Source organism: Equus asinus, chromosome 3 (genome assembly GCF_041296235.1).
Source record: "Equus asinus isolate D_3611 breed Donkey chromosome 3, EquAss-T2T_v2, whole genome shotgun sequence".
In the NCBI taxonomy this organism is placed as follows: Eukaryota; Metazoa; Chordata; class Mammalia; order Perissodactyla; family Equidae; genus Equus; species Equus asinus.
The window spans coordinates 40,628,886-40,648,892 of NC_091792.1; the positions used below are offsets into that span (position 1 = coordinate 40,628,886).

Below are 20,007 nucleotides of genomic sequence, written 5' to 3' on the forward strand. Positions count from 1 at the left end.
GGCCACCACCACAGACAATGGCTTTTCCCAGTGAAAGGCAGCAGGAACCATCCTTTCTTTACTTAGAGTTTGTTGTTTTCTCGTCAGGTTTGGGTTATGTTTGGGTTACTGTTACTGCTTTAGCCGTTTAGCTTTCTGATTTATTGGGATGCTCTGGTTCTGAACCACATGGAAGGCTGGCACTGCTGGAACCCACCTCCCACAGAGCAAGCAGAGGCTGGAAGGATGGGGCAGTTGCATAGTGGCAGTTCTGTTGAGCAGTGGCCGCTGGCAGTTTCTGGTGTCAGAAAAGGGCTTAAGAAGCTCTTTCAATTAGAATTAAGTTTTGAGGTAACAGAGCTACAGAATACCAGTGGTTTAAAACAAGATAGAGTTTTCTCTCTTCTGTGGGAGTCTAGAGATTCGCAGACTCTGGCTCCAGGAAGTCTTCAGGGCCCCCGCTCCCTCCAGATCGCTACATTGCCTTCCCCAGGGTACCAGGCCTGGTACTCAGGGTGCAAGATGGCGGCATTTGTGTTCATGGCAGCAGATGGGAGGAGAGGATGGAGGAGAGGGCCAGAGGGTTCCTGGAAGCTGCCACACGATACTTCTGCTTACAGCCTCTTTGCTGGAACTTGGTCCTGTGGCCATACGCAGCTGCAAGGGAGCCTGGGAAATGTGCCCAGCTAAAAATTATATGGAAGAGGGAAAGGAGGGATATTGGGGGCCAAAGAACCGTCTCTGTCTCAGAACCCTGGTAAAGAAACTGTGAACCCCTACCATTATTTCTCAAGGGAAAATTGCTTTTGACATAACACATTTTTAAGTTGTCCCCCACCCCTGCCATCCCTCGGGAAGAAAAATCTGGCCCTCTGACTTGTGTTAAGGAGAACTTGTTTTTCTGGGCACCTTCTAGGCTGGTTTCTCCAGTGTCAGTATTCCTTGGGTTTCACATGAGAAAAATCGCTTTTAAACCATTCTGACAGTGGGATTATATCATTTAAGAAGTGAGTTTGGCAGTAGTAGGTTCTGCGCTGTGGGCAAGTGTGTGGTGTATGCCTGTGTGTCGAGTGGACAGCTTAACAGTCCACTTAAAAGAACTTCTGCTACATTTCTTTCTTTTTTAAAAAAGCGTATTGAAAGGGTAGGTTTTTTTTTTTTTTTTCTTTTAAAGGGAGAAGACTTGGACTTGTTGAATAGTGACAGGTTGTCCAGGTATTCTGAGAAACAGGAACTCCTCAGATACACAGTTAGTATTGTACGAAGCTAACAATTGCAGTTTCCTTCCCAGTAAGCTGAGGCCGCAGGCTCCTTCATTCCCTGCGGCCAAGAAGGCCGTGAGGTTGGCCCTTCAAGGAACAGTTAAAAAGCTTAGAAATGTTTCATTAGGTTTTCCAACAGTGTTTCTAATATTCTATGTAATTGCCTGGAGATTGTTTTGATATCTTTGCTTATATTGAGATAAAAAAAAATCATCATTTCATTGTTTTTGAATTAAAATATTATTCTGGGACGTGAAGTTATACAGGATTATTCCTTCGTCTCACCAAGAAACTCTAAGAAATTACCTGATGTACTTCAGTTTTTATCTTACCAACCTTTCTGCAGTCTGAATGCCTTCATTTGTGTTTTTCCTAGTCTGGAACTGCTTCCTCCATTTCCACCTGAAGACAGCATATCCAGCCTTGTCGGCGCTACTCAAACTCCACCTTTTCCAGAACACCTTTCCTTACCTGCCCCACACCATCTTTTTCTCTTATGGATTGTGCTGTACCTTGTATGTGAGACTGTCAGCTCATGAAAGTTAGGCAGCCTCTTATTCGTCTTTGGATTCTTGGGTCAAGAATTGGCTGTGATAATAATGCGAGTAGAGTGAAGACGTTAACTCAGTCACTGGGGTTTGGCATTGCTGCTTTTACAATAGGGGTAAGTTTAGCTACCAAGTTGCTTAAAGGGTTATAGATGAACTTTTAAAAATAGCTGGCTCTAAACTTATATGGCTACTTTGAGAACTCAAAGTTGGTTTTCTAAAAATAGCTACAATGGGGGCTGGCCCCGTGGCCGAGTGGTTAAGTTCGCGCGCTCCGCTGCAGGCGGTCCAGTGTTTCGTTGGTTCGAATCCTGGGCGCAGACGTGGCACTGCTCGTCAGACCACGCTGAGGCAGCGTCCCACATGCCACAACTAGAAGGACCCACAACGAAGAATATACAACTATGTACAGGGGGGCTTTGGGGAGAAAAAGGAAAAAAATAAAATCTTTAAAAAAAAAAAATAGCTACAATGTTGTACACACTTCCAGGGTCTACCTGTGATGAAGAGGGAGTCCTTCATCCCTAGACTCCTGGCTCCTTTATCGTGTGCATTCTGCGTTGGCCTCCTCTCTCTGGTGTGTAGCATCTGGTCAACTCTATTACTGCTGGAAACGTCTAATGCTGAACTACTTTTTCATGCTAACTTGTTGTCCTAGAGCCGAAAGGTGTAGTGCAAAATGTATTTTGCAGATTTAAAAATCGCATTTAGTTATTTTAACATATAGTAGAGTCTAGTAAAAGATGTCAAATCTTTACGTCAAAGAGGAGAAGCCATACGTTGTAGTAAGGAGAAAGTTGGAACAGGAGTTAGGAAATATGAGCTTAATTATTGGCCTTTTCTTTTACAGGTTTTTGTAGCATGTGGACTGTGATATGATTAAATGTGTAAATGTAATAATATATTTTTAAAATTCTTTGAAATGCAAATGTAATGCCCTTTGGCCTTTTGAATATAAGGTCCTGATAGTGCTTCTAGAAGGAGGGGACAGATTTAGTGGTGTGAATGTGTCATATCCCAGGAGCGCCCTCAGCATCTGTTCTTGTGGAGTTAAAAGCACTGGCGTCAGAGTGTCAACAAGGCTCCCGGCTGGGCAGGTGGGCCATCCTTCACCAAGGTGGGAATCCAGTGCTCTGAACCCATGGGGAGACTAAGCAAGATGTTGAACTCTGTCTTGGATTCCATTTGGGGCTGTCTGTGGACATCCCACAGGATGGCGTCTGGTACAGATGGAGACCCGAGTCAGGAGCTCAGCAGAGGAATCCAGGCCACAGATACACAGGCTTGGGAAATGAATCAGTCAAACCACAGAAACCAACTCTGGCTGATTTAAACAGAAAAGGAATTTATTGAAAAGATGTTGGGCAGCTTACAGAATCTCTAGGAAGACTTAAGAGCCAGGCTCAGAAAACAAACAAGTAAAAAGAGGGCTTAGCAGTTAGAACCACAGCCAAAATGTGTCATGGAAGTAGACTACTGGGGACACTCCTGCTCCTGCTGTACCAGACTGCACGGCTGTCGCAGTTCCCCGCAGAACGGTTCTCCACTGTCCTTCCTTGTGGCATCAGCTCCTGATGCCCTGCCTCAGGTTGGGGAATCTGACCATGGCAAGGTCATCTACCGGTACCCTGGGTGCAAGCAGGGCTAGTAAAACTAGTAACTGGCCCCTTCAGAATCCAGAAGGGGTAACAGTGGGAAATCTGTGAATGCAGTAAGGAAGCTTAGATGCTGGACAGCCAAAGAAATGACAAGTATCGGTATAGGAAACATCCCCCTAGTGGCAGTGAGTGAGTGCGATGGGCCAGAAAGAGTGAGCCTTGAGGAAGAGCTAAGGAAACAGTAACATGGGAGAGATGGGCAGAGGGAGAGGAGCTTGACCAGGAGATGAGAAGGAGCAGCCGTAGAGGCAGGAGGAAGATGGGGTGAGATTTCCTAGAAACCAAGGGAGGGCACTTCAAGAGAGAGGTGCCAGTGGAGAGATTAAGCCAGCTCAGTGCTTGATTTCACACCTTGTCATCATGGATGACCTCAGCAAGAGCACTTTTGGTACAGTGAGGAGGCTGGACGCCAGAGAGATGGGGTGAGGGGCAGCATAGGGTCGGGGCTCCGAATGTGCGTCCAGCTTCCCCTTCAACCACCCGACAGCTGAGTGGGCTTTGGCACGTTGTTTAAAGCCTCAAAGCGTCTGTTTCCTTGTGTGTGGAAATGGGATAATAATAGTATCCACTCAGGGTTCTTAGGATTATGTGGGATAGTAAAGTGCTTGGCACAGCATCTGGTATACTGCAAGTGCTCAATAAATGTACTTGCTGTTGTCGTTACTTTCACCAGCACTTTGGCTCTGTAGGGAGGAAGAGGGCTTGAAGCAAGGAGGGAATGTTAGAGGGTCTTTTCAAGTGAGAGGGCCATGCGTGTCTCATGTACAAGTGGCAGAGAAGGACAGAGCCGGGAGGGCGATGGGGAGAGTGCTGATGAGGGCAGCTTGGGCGAGGCCCTGGAATTAGCCCAGGATCCATCCAGAAAGGGGAGGTAGGGGTTGGTCTTTGAGAGAAGGAACGCCTCCTCCATGAGTGGTATGAGAGAGGCCATCAGCTGGAGGGACAGATTGGTGTGGAGGACTTTGTCCTGGCCTTGGGAAGGCTTGGCCATCAATACACCAGGCTGGTTTAACACCCCAGATATCCTGTTCTCCATGAGAGTGCCTCGGAGCGCCTCACTGTTGGTATTGCTCCAAAGACTTTCCTCTTGGCTTTGACCTTGAAGCCTGAAGCTTTTAATAGTAAGAGAAACTAGGAAAATCGTGTCCTACCAAATGACTCCTCCCCCACTCCCCCCTGCTTTGGGAATTTAATGGGGAAAAATACTGGCTTCTACCTTCCTTGTTAAATGGTTTTTGCAAGTAGTTAATTTGCCAGGAAGAATGGCAGTTCTAACTTAGGTAGACATCCCTGTGTGTTTCATGTTTTTTCGTATCAGTAAACTTCTGGGGAGAAGTATTTTTTTAGTTAAAAGAGCAGAAAACAACTTGTAGTATAAGGTTATAAGGTAGGATTTTATAACTCGTGTAGTTATAGAACTCATTTCATAAACTGTGCAGTTCAGGTCATTTATTTTTCCCCAGAGGCCCTAAAGCTCTGTGTCCTCAGATCACGGGAGTGCTTAGGGCAGCTTCTGAGCTGAACTGTTGGTGGGAGACTGTGAAGGCCTTGCCCTGGTGTGGGCAAGCTTGAGTAAGGGCTGCCCCGGGGCTGGGGCTTCTTATATCTGTGCAAGGATCAATTCCAGTTCCATTGCTAATGGAAAAGTACTAAGTTCCTCCAAGGTCCCTGGGAATAGCAGCTGAGTCCTAGAAATACCTGTTTCTTGCTCAGGGCCCAAGGGGATTAACAGTGCATGAATCCCTACCTTTGTGGAGTCTACAGGTCTCTAACAGTGCTCCCAGCACTGGGATCTGAATAAGCACCACATTCTTGTGACTCAGACAGAACAGCCCAGCCAGTAGCTCGCGAGTTTAATGTGTCTTTCTTTGAATACTTCAGAGTCTAGACAATAGCATTATTTTGGTGTGGTCTACTCTGTTACCTTTCTGAGGTAGAGAGGGTTTGTGAAATGAATGAGAAACCTTTCCCCTTGTCCTTGCAACCTTTTTACCTTCATCTGGTGGTAAAACCATTGTCATAACCTTAAAAGAATTTTTTTAAACATACGCTGTTCTCTCTAAGCATTTGAAAGAGTTTGCATACAAATGGCAGCTGGCTGTAGATGTTGGGGCTTGAGAGACACATGAAAACCAAGCTGTTTAGGAATATGGAAAACCAAACAGTTCCACTCTCCCTGTCGGAGGTCATTGCTATCTCCCAAATCCCTGTTAGAAGGTGAAGTTATTGTTCAGAAAGGACTACTGCCTCTGCAGACTCTCTGCAGAAACATCACAGTGTTCTCCAGACTGCAGTTAGACCTGTAGGTAAGTAAGGTCCAGCACAGACCCACGATACGTAAGACTTGTTTCCTGGAGTGTTGGGGCGAGCGTCTGCTGACTCTTCCACCGTGCCACTGTTCTCAGAGTTCATAAAGCCATCCTTGTTAGCTGCAGTGCCGTCTCAGGGCTGCCCTCTGTCAATGAATAAGAGGCATAAAACTGCAAGAGAAGCAAAAAGTTAGTTTGGGGTCTCAAGAGTTGCTATTCAGTAAAACAGATTCTAGTAGAAACTCAAATGTGCTCTGATTACAGGAGAGGGGCTTAAGGCTTTCATGGGGAAAACGGAGGAAGATGAGGCAGTTGTATTAAGGAAGAGTTCATTGGTGCTAGATGAGGTCAGGTTGGGTTTGTACTTCGTAGATTGGCTTAAGATTCCGTCATCAGGCAAAGGCTAGACTTGTACTTCTTTGATTAGGGATTCAGTCATCAGCAAAGTCCAGTTTGATCAGTCCTTACAAACAGGATATCCTTGTCTTTCCCAGCTTCTTGGAATGTTGATGGTTTGGTCCAGTTTGGAAGGTAAAGAAAACAAGACATGCAAGGCAATTCTTCTGAAATGGCTGCTCTGGCTCTATTTTAATATGGCTCCACTCATGTCGCCTTCCATACCTCTTGTCTGCTCTCTCCTTTCCTCAGTGTTCACAGTCACCTCCCTTGCTTTATGCTTTGCACTCTACCACTCAGAGCCAAGAGGCTACCTTTCTAGTGTGCTTTCCTTGCTCAGAAAGTGTTCTCCAGATGTGCCCTGTGTTTTGCCGTCCTTTGCATCCTCCCTTGTGCTGTTAACATTGCTGAAGGTGGCTTCCATTCAGTTTCCATTTGTGAGCTGTTCATTGAGGTTCATTCCTCCCACCCACCCTTGGAAATCTTTCCTGACCTTTTCAGGTAGATTTCTCCTCTTCACTCTGAACTCTCTTGACCTTTGAGTTTTGCTTGTTGGCATACGAGCCTTATCTAGCTTGCTGGATTATTACCTTGAGGGGAGAATCTTCCTGGACTCTTTCGGAGTCATCCACTCCAGCTCCCTCCATTTGCTGAAGAGGAAGCTGAAGCCTTGTGTCATGGGAGCTCATATCACATCTACGACCTGAACCAAGGTCTTCTCATTTCCAGTGAAATTTCTTTTCTCTTGTCCTAGCCACTTTTTCGAACTGTGTTTCTTTGTTTTATACATAGAGAAAAAAAGATGGCCAAAGTTAAAAAAAAAAAAGAAGAAGATAAAAGAAAAAATCAGGTAATCTTAGGCAAAGGTATTCTTTCAAAGTCCATAACATGTGGAATTTCTTGTCCACATATCCTCCCGCTGAGGGACGGCTCAGCTCTTTGCAGGAGGTGGATGTCTGTAGAATAAGGCGAAGAGAGAGTGTGGGACAGGGTCCATAGAGAGTCATCTGGGGTGAGGGGGCTCTTCTATCGCTTTACTTTCTTTTCTTTTTGCCTAACTCCTGATAGAGAAGCAAAAATGGCTCCTCTTTTATTTTTCTCTTTTAATAAGGGACTTTTCCTTATAATTATTTTGCAAATGGGGAAAGGGTGAACATTAAAATATGTAGCATAAATTTATAATTTATTTTTACAAGATGCATGTGTTTATTTTATGCCAGATGCTGGAACTCTTAAGAATGAAAAAGGCCAGGATGACTTTGACATAAAAGAATCATGTTGTTTATTAAGGGTGCAAGTGTGAAAAGATTAATGCTAACTTTTGAGAGAAAGGGGAAAAGGGAGGAAATTTTATCTTTTACTGCCGTGTAGCTCTTAAGGCTTAAGTTAATTTTTTGAAGTTGTCGATTTAGAAATGAAAACTTTGGCATCTTCAAACATAGTATAATTTCTTAGCTAGCACTGATATTTGATGATAATTATTGATGTCTGCAGTTGACTAAATTTTGGTGGTTTGCTGGTTTTGCCTCCCCTCAGTGTTTAACAAATCCTTGAAGACGTGTGTGTGTGTGTGTGTGTGTGTGTGTGTGAGAGAGAGAGAGAGAGAGAGAGAGAGAGAGATTGAGAGTACTCCCCCAATCAATACCTATGTCTAAAATGGTTTTATCTATGAGAACTAACTTAAATTTATACGGTGATGTTAAATCTCCTTGTAACTTGATCTGGTTTCCAAATTGTAAAGTCAAGTGAGCTGAAATTGACCAATGACGAAGATGAATCTGTTCTGTGACTGTTAATAAAAAATATTGACATACTTTTTTTCCTCCATTGTGAGGTCAAAACAGAGTTTTCTTTGAAGTTAGAGAAAATCTGGCTATTTCTACCTATTGCTTTAGGTTGGACCTTAAATGTCTGATTTTCATTGAGTATGTAAAACTTCCTGATTCTGGGATTTAAAAATCTCTGCTGTGTGACATGAGATGGCCCAGGTTTCTATTTCACTTCTATTCAGAGATAATTACAACTATCCCATTTGGGACTTTTAATCCAGGGGTCAACTCTGACTCTAAGCTCAATTGGCTTCTCCATCTGTTCTCATTTCTTTTCTTGTTAGATGAGAGTCATCTTCTTAGTAACACGATCTAATATTTATTGCAATTAACCATGTTCCATGCATGAAGCAAAGGCTTTATTGTCTCATTTTAACCTCACGGTAACTGTAAGGTAGATACTGTTGTCACCTTCACTTAAGGTTGGGACTTTTGAGAAGTTAAGCAACTGACCCACTTATGACTAGAAAGTGATGTTCTTGGGCTTGGAATCCAAGTTTGTCTGGACTCTGAAGCCCAGGCCCTCGCCCAGCAGGCTACACTGCCTTGGTTCCTTGGGTAGGTCATGAGAACTTGGATAGGCTCAAACTCCATGCTGGGTTCATGTTTCAGACCTGGACCCATCTGCATTGGAATTTTGGCCCTGCCTCTTAGTAGCTATGTGAACTTGGGTGAATTACTCAAATCCTCCAAACCTCCTCTTCATTCACAGGTTGTGTGTGAAATCTGATGATAAATCTACTTTCAGTACACAAGACAGGAAGAGGACTGTCATAAATTATTTTACTTATTACCTACACAGTAACCTGACTTTTCTAAGATAAGTTGTGGCATGTCAAGTTGCCTGTTTTCTTTTTATTCTGGAATGCTGAGCCCTGGCCAGCTCGGTCTAGAGTTGGGTGGCTGTGGTGCGTCTGATGTTGGTTTCTCTTTACATCTGTTGCCTTCTCTGTCTCTTCAAAATAGTTCCGGAGGCAACTGGGCATGTTAGTCGCCTTCTTTGTCTGAACTTTTGGGGTTTGAGAGGTCCAGTAAATAGCACACCTCTTCTCTGCCTGAGCTTAATCCAAGTGGAGAGGTTGGCAGGAGTTAGGCAGGTGAAGACTGAGGTGTCACCTTTATTATTAATACAGTTGATGTTGGAGATGGAAGAAAGGAGATATAGAAGATAAGGGAGAGAGGATTCTTAGGAGAGTGGATGGAGGAGGGGAACCTTCGATAAAGACAGAAAAGTGGAGGGAGGAAGAAAAGATTGCAGCCAGGAATCTTGAGATAAGGATTTTGAAAGGGGTTCTCTGGTCTCCGTATAGTTTGTACCTTTAAGAAAAATGGGAGAGGGACTTGCTGATGGTCACAAATCTTCTGTTGGCCACCAGATTTGAAACTCAAATGTCCACTCGTGGACCAGCCTCTGAATCATGCTTGGTGGAGGGCTACTTGGTGTGAGGAGAAAATGGAAAGATTGTATTTTGGAAAGCTTGCTTGAGTCTTTGAAAACAGTTATACATGTTGCAGTCAGAAGCTTCTCCAGTTAAATATTTTTGCATTACATGGCTTTTAAAATGTTGTATGACAGTTGAGTTTCTTGAGATATATATATATATATATATATACATACACATGCACATATACATATATTTTTTAAATTTTACATGTATGTTTTATATATATACTTTGTATCTTATGTCTTTAAGTATGCTTAGATATTGTTAGAGCATATGATTCTTTTGTGTGTTTTCTTTATATGTTTTTTGGTATGTTAATTTGTGGTGTTTGATTCTTGAAGGAAAATGAAATCATAATAATGATTAATACCTGCTGAAAATGTGACCTGCCATGTGAAATTTTATGTGATTGTTCTTCCTGAAAATACAGACCGGTGATGGTTTCAGCCTTCAGGAGCAGCCCTGGCTTTGCTCTCCATCCTTTCCCTGTTCTAAGTAGTTTTTAACAAATTTAGAGCTCTGACCTCCCTCTCTCTCTGCCACCCCACTGCCACCCACTTTGCTTGTGTGTCTTGTCTTGTTTGGGGTTTATGAAAATAGGCATGTTATCTGAATTCATCCAGAAATGAACCCTATTAAAAATTAAATACCCCCATTTTTGTCTGAATGCTTGTAGAATCTATATACTTGATATGAGGTTATGGGAACTGTAACCTAAGAGTACTTTAAATTTTTGCAGCTGTGGAGTTATATTAGACTTCTAATAATTCAATTTTAGCATTTAAAATCAGACTCACCTATAAGAGACTAAAATTGTATCTCATGAGAATCATTGGCCTAAGTATATCCACTTAACTCAGCATTCCAATTTTAAAACTACAACAGAAACTAATCTCTCTTTTCTTCTCTTTTTTAGCTTCTCAGACAAACTATTTAGTGGAAAGGGCTTACATTTTCAGCCATCAGTTCTAGACTTTGGAATTCAGTAAGTATCTCTTGTTTATAATTTTTAATAACTTATTTTATTTGCATTATTTTGCTTTTAGGATATCTTTTATATATGTATAATGTTAAATGCATTTTAAGTATATTAATAATATTAAGGGATATTGATCATGGGACTTGTTAAAAGGAATATTTTTGTGAAAAGGAGAGTGTAAGAATTGTTTCAGCCCTTTCTTTAGTTTTTAATATGTGAACCTGATAATGTTTTATAGTGATTAGAATTTAATAAGTCAGTGTTAAGTCCTTGTTTTTAAAAAACAAATCAGGTTATTTTATAATAAAAACTCTAAATATTGATAGCTTCTGAATTCTTTTGATTCGATTTGTTTACTCACTCATTTTTACTGCTCGCTATGCTTCAAGATTCGCAACTGCACTGCACAAACATTAGTTATTGTGATTAAGACTTTGGAACAAGTGGGGAAGACAGCATATAAGCTATAATTACTTACAGTATATTATGTTAAGAATCCTGAGATGAAGGAAATGTGATCTGAGTGTAGGTGGAGGGACTAATCTGGGAACTCAGAGAAATTAAGGAAGAGAAGGGGGAAGCTGTGCAGAAGAGGGGACGTAAGTGCTCTCGTTGGCTGTGATAAAGTTTGAAACTGAAAGTATTAAATTCCCTGGGTGCAGAATATTGCAGCACTGAATGGATATAATTTCAAATTAGTAGAGTTTGAAGGGTGGAAATAAAAGAGTATTTCAGGTGTAAAAGCTCTGCTTGTTTTAGCAGCCTGGAACATCACTTCAGGTTTACGAGAAAAGTTACATGAATGAAACAACCATGGTGATAGGAGAGCAGCTGAGATGAGTTAGTGGCGGTCTCCTGGGGTGCCCTCCTTTATTCATCTGGATTTCCTCCTTTCCGTTTCTTTCTGATCCTCAAAAAATTAGAGCTGCAGTGAAGGAGAATGAATTTTAAGTTTGAAAGTACCTGTTGAGCTTTTTAAGGAGATTCTGTAAAAGGAAGAAGAGATAAAAGTGGGAAGGGAGATTACTGACTTTACAAGATTCTAGGTGTCTGCTTTTTTGTTTTTGAATTTTTATACTTTAACTCTCAGGTAAAGAAACTTTATTAGAAGCTAAATTTATAATAAAACCTCACTGATTTCAAATTCTGAGGGAGCACTTTGCTTTTGTGAAACGTCTTTATAGTAAATTTTAATGCAGGACCTACTTTAAAAAGTGTATAGTACAGATAGGTAGATACAATAAGATGGATAGTAGTGGGTATGGTTAGATTAGCATAACAATTCCAGTTCATCGGGCAGTGGCTGTCTGTGATATATTTAGTCTTCAAGTAACATAAAAACCCTGTAATCAATGCACATGGATGTGTATATATGTTAGCTTTATATGTTAATTACATATATACATCAGTTGCTGGTCCTGATAGCTGAAAGCATGTTGAAAAAAAGGCTTAGTGTCTTTTATTTGAAAAGGTTACTAATTTTTAGACTCAAGTCACCTTTGGATGATTCAGTTATGTTTATGTAGTATTTTTACAGTTCTCAAAGTACAGTGATGTCTCTTGTCATTAGAGTCTTAGATCAATCCTGGAAGGATAGGTATTTGAGTCTGTGTGTGTATCGTTTTCCCATATCGCTGTATTTGAGCATGTGCTAAAATGTGTTCATACGTTTTTTGCTGAGGAGTAATGCAGATTGCCCAAGGTCGTTTGACTAGAAGTGACAGAATAAATCTGACATCTAAGCCAGCAGACACCAGGCAATTTTTCTTGTAAGTGAAATCTAGGATTTGATTATGGGAATAAATTGTTTTTGCTGAAGTTTTAAAAATCCCCGTAAGAGCGAACTATAGTTTAAATTAAAACACTTTTAAAATTAGTCAAGTTTTACCTGACTTCTGACAGATGTTCTAATTTGTAGGCATCAGATTAAAACTTGAGCCAGAGGGTTCTTCTCCCGATTTCTTCACTGCCCTAAATTCAGCTTTTGCTAGTGTTTATTTTGATGTTGACCTTGGGCGACCCCATCCCTTTTCATAGCTTTGATTTCCCTTTAGAATGCAGAATCAGGGTCATGCTATTCTGTTGCCCTCTGCCTACTTCTTAGGGTTTATTGTAAGGGTTAATAGTTGGCTGGTCCTGCGATTTAAAGTGCTAATCGTTCATAAGAGATTTTAATCATTCTTTTGTAGTATTAAATTAATAGAGTATCTTCCAGTTGTCACTGGTGAAGGAAATTCTTATCCTCATAACAGCTTTAAAAATAGAATTTACAAAAATAGAATAAAAATAGCTCAGGGGTCACTGGGTTTCAGCCTGCGTTCTCTGTTGGGTCTGGGGAGGTCTCTGGTAGCTGCGGTCACTGGGCTCGGTAGCATGGCAGTTTTGCAATCTTATTTTCTAACGTATTTCTCTGGGAGACATTTGTATCCTTTGAAACCAAAAATCTTGTATTCCAGTTGTGTGAATTGGATATAAAGCTTTGAGGAGAAGTATTAGTAACTTTGCTGATTGATTCATGTTATTTACCTAAAACCACAGAGGTCCTTATTTACTTAATTTAATTGTGAGAAAAATCAAATGTGCCCTTGGTACTGCTGAGGTAGGGCTTTCTGAGGTGACCTTTAATGCTTACGGTAGTATAAAAGAATTTTAGTTGTATTATTTAGGAACACTCTAAAAAATCAAACTTTTAATTATACTGATATGTATTCTGTTTGTAACTGGCTGTAAGGACTTATTTTTTAAAATACACATTGGACATATTAAACCCTCAATTAAGACCTGTGATTAAAAGTAGGAGGAAAAGCTAGTAGAAGAATTCCAAGGATTTGATGGTGATAATACAGTATTTTGGAAATCCCATTGTATATAAGAGAAACAACTTAGATTTCATTTTTCAAAGAGGACACATTTCTAACATAAGAGAAACGTGAATAAAATCTAAGAGATGCAAGCATAATGTAGATGAGTTTTTTGCCGAATTTAGAATATAGTTTTATGTCTGGGCCATACTCATGAGAATTGTGTATTTGGGTCTCTGCCGCTGAGGGTATTGAAAGCGGAGAAATGACTTAAGTGAAATTTTTGCTGGCGCTCTATTCATTATGACATAATTTAACTAGAGTGAATTTGGTGCTGGGCAGTAGGAATCAGAGTTAAACAATTAGAGGGGACATTGCAGGTAGTTCCGGGTAGATGGGCCAGAGCCCAGCTCCCTTCCTCTTGGAGTTCCTTTGTCAGAGGCCATGACCTTCTAGATGGAGAGCTCTGCTGAAAAGCATCCTGACGGTCTTCATCACTTAGGCTGTTTGCTGTAGAGCACAGATTCTTGCTCTGAGGTTCACGGGAAGTTTTGAAATTATGTATAGAACTTTTTGCACGTGCCTGTTTGTGGAGGGAGGAACTAAAGCTCTGAGCAGAATTCTCTGCAAGACTCATGGTTTCAGTGGGTAAGAGCCGCTGCTAGAGAGTGTTGCAGACCCTTTTCTCAGGAGAAGGGGCTTTGGCAACAATTAAGTTTTCCTTTAGAAGATGTAAGATAATATCTTTGTGAACTGAAATCTATCCCGCAAAAAAGCCTTTTTAAGTTTATTACTCAGAAAACAAACCTTAAGAAAATGGGGTTTTTCTATGAGTATAGTTTCTCATGTAAATATATTTTCATTTGAATTAGAGACTCAAGTCAGACAAGTGACTCATTCCCATTATGTGTGTTTTGCAGACAGGTAGTGGCCTAGATGGATTGAATTCTTCTAACGTGGAAACCAGCGGGGTGCTGCTGTGGGTTGGCATAAGTCTGGAAAAAGAAGGGATTTATTTTTTTCAGTATTTGACTGTTGCGGATTAAATGTTTTATTAATAACAGAATTTGATCATTGTTGCTTTTAACTTTGTCATGATCAGCAACAGCTTTCTAGGTTTTAAAGTATATAGATGGATGGATGGGTGGTTGTATAGTTATATTTATAACCACACAGTAAATTGCTTTGTTTCCTTGTTCCCCTCCTAGGTTCCTGGGGCACCCCGCAGCAAAGATTCTCTATGCTTATAACCCTAGTAGGGATAGCGAGGTCGTGGTGAATTCAGTGTTTACAGCTGCTAGACATTTTCATGTGCCTCCTGTTCATTGCAGGGTAAGTGTTGATGTACTCTTGGAAACTATGCTGTGGCAGGCTGCCAGGTTTTCTTGCTTTCTTTGGCCTGAAGTTTTTGCTTTCTGCTCCCTGTCTCCCCTTTTTCTGCTACCCAAACTCTTTCCTTCTGCTTTAGCATTTATTTTTTCAGTTGTTCATATTCGTAATTTTGGTGGCTCTTGATATCTACATGGAAAAAAAGTTTAAAGAGTCTAAACGAGGTAGTAATGTATGTATATTTAATATGACTTTCTCATGCTCAAAGAAACTTAGTATTGTTAGTCTTAAAATGACTACAAATGCTGAAGCATTTAGTAACTAATACAAGTTTATAGTCATGATCTCTTCACCTGGCAAAGCTACTAAGATAGCTGGGACTTCTAAGTGTAGGTCTCATAGGTATTAAAAGGCTTTGTATAAAGCTAATTTGTGCCTTAACACAGAACTCAGAACTTTGGTCTTCTAATAGTTTTAGTTTCAATGGTCATTTACTTTTCATGAAGATCCTAATTACTGGTAAAGTTTATTGATTTATTTTGCTTACTATGTCTACCTGATATTTACTTCTTTAAAAAATAAATACTAGGACTAAGGAGATGATGTAAGGGGGAGCCCAGTATTTTATGACTGTCTGTCCAGATAAATGCTGTCACTGACTTTTATTAAGTATGTATAAACATGTTTGTACGTTGGCGGTTCTCTTTATTTAAGTGGACTGGAACTGTGTTAGATAAAGGTCATTGAATGTGTGGGTGTGGAGATGAGGGAAAAGGAAAGATGTGAGGCGGGTGACCCCAATCTGAAGGGAAAGGACTTGGTAGCTATCTTGACATAAGTCTATGGTATCTTCTTTAATAGATTCTCTTGGACATTGATCCCTTTGGGAATTCTCAGAGATTCATAATACTTACAAATCAAAGGTACAGAATATGCAAACATCTGTTAACAGAAATTGTCATAAAGAAAGTCTGTGAAAGAGAGTTTTTCAACTGGGGGCCCTTCCAAATGGCTAACTAGGTACCTTTCTTTCAGGTAATTCCAGCAATGGGGAAAACTTCCTTCAGAATTATTTTCTTACCTACTGAGGAAGGAAGCATTGAAAGTTCTTTATTTATTAATACCTCCTCATATGGAGTCCTTTCCTATCATGTAAGTAACTTTTTCTTTTGTCACATGGGTTGGTTGTTGACTTAACAGAGGGGTTTGGATAGTTTAAAAAAAGACTTTGGGAAATGTTGCCACCTGGTTTATGTTGTTAAAATACAGGATTGTTAGCGATGTTGAAATCGCCAGATTTCCCCCTTCCTTGGCCTAACTTGCCACACACAGTTGGCCATCTTCCATGCAGAGCACAGACCTACAGTTCTCACCATGGGTCTTTGAAGGGTATTGGAACAAAAGAAAGGAATCTACCATATGCAGTTTTCTAGTATAAAATACAGCAGACTTTCAAAATTCATGGCCCTCCTGGCAAACAGTCCAGGGGGAAGGAGCTAGAAGGGCATCCTCTGGTGATTTTGTCTCCTCCCCTCTTGGGCTTAGGAATATCTCTGATCGGGGGACATGAAATGCGTGCTTGGGGGCCAGTTCTCAGGGAGATAAGTGTTCATATCAAGCCAGTAGGTAGGGAGTGTGAAGAATCTTCTTGTTGTTCACAAAAGTAGTTAGGAATCTTTATCTTAAGTGGTATCTGTGACATCTTTAATAGGACCTGGTATCAAGTGATTTAAGTGCCAAGATCTATCATTTTTGAGGTTAATTCTTATTGGATTCTGTTAAACACATGGTCCCATATCAGGAAGCTTGTTTATTTGTGAAAAAACTTGCTACAGTGAAGAACATTCAGCTTAAATACAGCAACTTTTGTTGCATTTTCTGTAGACAAAGATAAATATAATAATTGGATTGATAGAGTCTTAACGGCCAAAGAGATGAATACAGATTTCCTTTGGGAAGGTATTTCAGCGTTGTGGCAGCTGTGTTTCACGGCTAACAGAGGAGTAACTGTCTCCTTTTCCTGTAGGTATCTGGAATCGGCACTCGCAGGATCTCTGCAGAAGGGTCTGCAAAGCGGCTACCAAATGCTTATTTTCTGCTTCCACAGGTCCAGAGCATTCAGCGTTCACAGACACAGGTAATTTTAACGCTAGATTTATTTTGAATGCTAGTAAACACCAAACTTTGTAACCTTCTAAATTTATCTTTTGCAGAGTACATATGGACCTTTTTACATAGTCAGAATTGGGATTTTACTCTTTCCTGCTTTTTGAAAAAATCCCAATATATGTATATAAATATACATGAATATTTATGTATAATATGTACAATATTTATGTATTTATATATAATATATGTATGTAAAGTATCAGTGGGCTCCACATACTTCTTTTTCAATGGCTGTATAGTGCATGGTGTTGATATTTCATAGTTTGCTTAATCCTGTTGTTGGTCATTTGAAATCTTTCCAGTTTTTCCTTATTATTGCCTTTAGGCCATGTCCATATTTTATGTTTCTTTGTTTCTCTTTTGGATTACCTGTTTCCTTGGGGTATATTTCATAAAGAGAGATTCTGTAGTTAAAGACTAGGAACTGTTTTCTAGAGCTTGTTAAATCTTGCCAGGCTGCTTTTCAGGGAGAGAGAACCTCCGGGCTCACCAGTAAGGATATTGCTCCGAGAATGTCTTATAATCTCCCCCTCCCTGCTTCCAGCCCTGCCCGGGGTGGCTTAGTGGAAGGAAATGTTTTTGATGTTTTAGTGGGATATAACGGTACCTTAAAAATCTTTTAATATGTATTTCATTAATAGTTTATAGATTTGGCCATTTTTTTCCCTTTGGTTTTCCATATTTCCTCATAACTGTGGATAACTTTTGAAATTGGAAAAACTCTTGAACCAATATATTATGAACCTTACCACCTTCCCTACCTTTTCTTTCTAATTAGTAAATAAAGACCATTGATTAGATTTGTCGTCATAATACCTGGGGCTTTCCTTCATTGAGCAGTCTTAGTGAGCCTTGCTATGGGCCAGGCATTGGTCTAACATTTCTGTCTTCATGGAGCTTTCATTCCAGTTTGGGAGACAAACAAAATTAATTTACCTGTAATACAATGTCTGGGAGCTTTGCCAGCAAATAGGGAATTCTTAGGGATTTTTAATACTATTTTCATTTTTTGTAAAACTGAGTAGTCTTTCCTCTCAGGATTTTAAGGAAGATTTCCTTTTTTTTTTTTAGATAAGGAAGATTGTCCCTGAGCTAACATTTGTTACCAATCTTCCTCTTTTTGCTTGAGGAAGATTGACCCTGAGCTAACATCTGTGCCAGTCTTCCTCTATTTTGTATATGGGATGCTGCTACAGCACGGCTTGATGAACGGTTTGTAGGTCTGTGCCCAGGATCCTAACCCATGAACCCCGGGCCACTGAACCTGAGTACGCAAACCCAACCACTCTGCCACAGGCCGGCCCCAAGGAAGATTTCTTTTACTTTGCAAATTTAGATTTGGTTTAAGTCCTAAGACCAGTGGATGTGTATTGAATGGTTTTAAGCAAGAGAGTGATCTGATCTGACTTGCATTTTTATAAGGGCTCAGAAAGGGCTAGAGTAAGTTTAATTTGCATATGCTGACAGCTTTGGTTTTTTCCTAGGAACATTTTTAGCCTTATCTCAGGGTTGTCCTTCAGCAAAGGGAGCAACTGAGAATGGCCAGGTTTCTCTGGTGACTGAGACTGGGAGCTTTGAGTGCCAGATGCCATGTTAGTGGTGATATAAGTATTGAAGCAGACAGGTGTTCAGATTACTTTCGTTAATGGGGTTAATTTAAGGATATATGGAATTAAGGGAGAGCGGAAACTGACCTTGCAGGGGCCTGCAGGAGACCTTCATATGATGAGATCTTTCACGTTATTCATTTGAAGAGAGCTTGGGTGTTACACACTCTACCTGGCAGATCCTGTCTACTGGCTGTGATGCCCACTGCCCTTTCCCGCATCCAGGCCATCATCATCTCTCTCCTGGACCACTGTAGTAGCCCCGTAACTGGTCTGCCAGCCTCTACTTTGGCCCTTTCTAGTCCCTCTCCCACAAATGCGAGTTAGACCACCTTACTCACTTCCTTAACATGTTTTGGTGCATTCCCGTGGGTCTTTGCATTTAAACCGAATCCTCTGTGTGGCTGTAGGGCCTTGCACAGTCTGGCTGCCATTTCTCTTCAGTCTCCTTGCACACTGCTTTCTTGCCCTCTGTGTTACAATCACACTAGCCTTCCTCTGCGTGCTTACACATGCCGTTTTCACTCCTGCCACAGATTGTGTCAGCAGTTTCCTCAAACTCCCCCTCCTCCCTCTCCAGATTAACTTTGTTTCGTCCTTCCTCTTTCAACTCAAGCTTGAATTCTTCAGAGAATCTTGTCGTCTCTCCCTATTCTAGTTCAGGACCTTTGTTGGATTGTGGCAGAACTGTGTTCCTTCCCCCTTAGAACACGTGTCCCCATTAAATAATTGAACACCCCTCATGTGGTTACTTAGCCACCCTCTCCTTGACTCCGCGGAATTTAAGCCCCATGAAAGCAGGGACTGTCTGGTTTGACTCTCCTTGGGATTCCCTGGGCCTAGCCCTGGGCCTGGAGTTGGAGGTGCCTAGTACACGTTGGTTGAGTGAAGTTTTGGCCCCGAGGCAGGTCGGTAGCTCTTCCCCACAGGCGTGGTTTCTGTTGCTCCCTGCCCTGTGGCCCGCCATGGTGGTGACTTGGCTTCTCTCAGTCTTTAACGCCTTAGCTGATGCCAAACTCTCTCCGTTTGGTTTCTTTTTCCTTTTTTGCATTCTAATTTATTTTCTAACAACCTTATTGAGAGAGAATTCACATAACACAAAGTTTACTCATTTGAAGTATCCAATTCAGTGGTTTTCATTATAGTCACAGAGTTGTGCAGCCATCAGCACAGTCTAATTTTAGGACATTTTCTTCACCCAGTCCCTAGCAACCACTACTCTACTTTCTGTCTCTATAGATTTGTTTATTTTGGACACTTCATCCAAATGAAGTGGGTGGTCTTTTGTGATTGACTTCTTTCACTTCGCGCAATGTTTTCAAGTTTCATTCATGTCGTAGCATATATCAGTCGTTCATTCCTTTTTATTCCCAAATGATATACCATTGTATGGACGTACCACGTTTTGTTTAGCCATTTGTTAATTGGTGGAAATTTGAGTTGTTTCTATTTTTTGGCTATTATCAGTAATGTTGCTATGAAAATTCACGTACACGTTTATGTGGTGATGTTTTTTATTCTCTTGGGTGTATATGTAGGAGTGGAATTTTGCTGGGTTATATTGTAATTACATGTTTAACATTTTGAGGAACTGTCAAGCTATTTTCTGAAGTGGTTATTTTACAGTTTCACTAGCAAGATGTGAGGATTCTGGTTTCTCTACAACTTCACCAACACTTGTTATTTTATGTTTTTT

General features: G+C 40.8%; 1 protein-coding gene across 1 annotated transcript in view; it reads left to right on the forward strand.

Annotated features, from left to right (window-relative positions):
* TMEM131L (transmembrane 131 like) overlaps positions 1 to 20,007 on the forward strand; it is a 150,933-nt gene that overhangs the window by 60,423 nt on the left and 70,503 nt on the right. The window contains exons 4-7 of the mRNA XM_044767081.2: positions 10,343 to 10,411; positions 14,415 to 14,538; positions 15,571 to 15,687; positions 16,562 to 16,672. Of these exons, the coding sequence (XP_044623016.1) occupies positions 10,343 to 10,411; positions 14,415 to 14,538; positions 15,571 to 15,687; positions 16,562 to 16,672 (421 nt within the window). The remainder of the gene's footprint in view (positions 1 to 10,342; positions 10,412 to 14,414; positions 14,539 to 15,570; positions 15,688 to 16,561; positions 16,673 to 20,007) is intronic.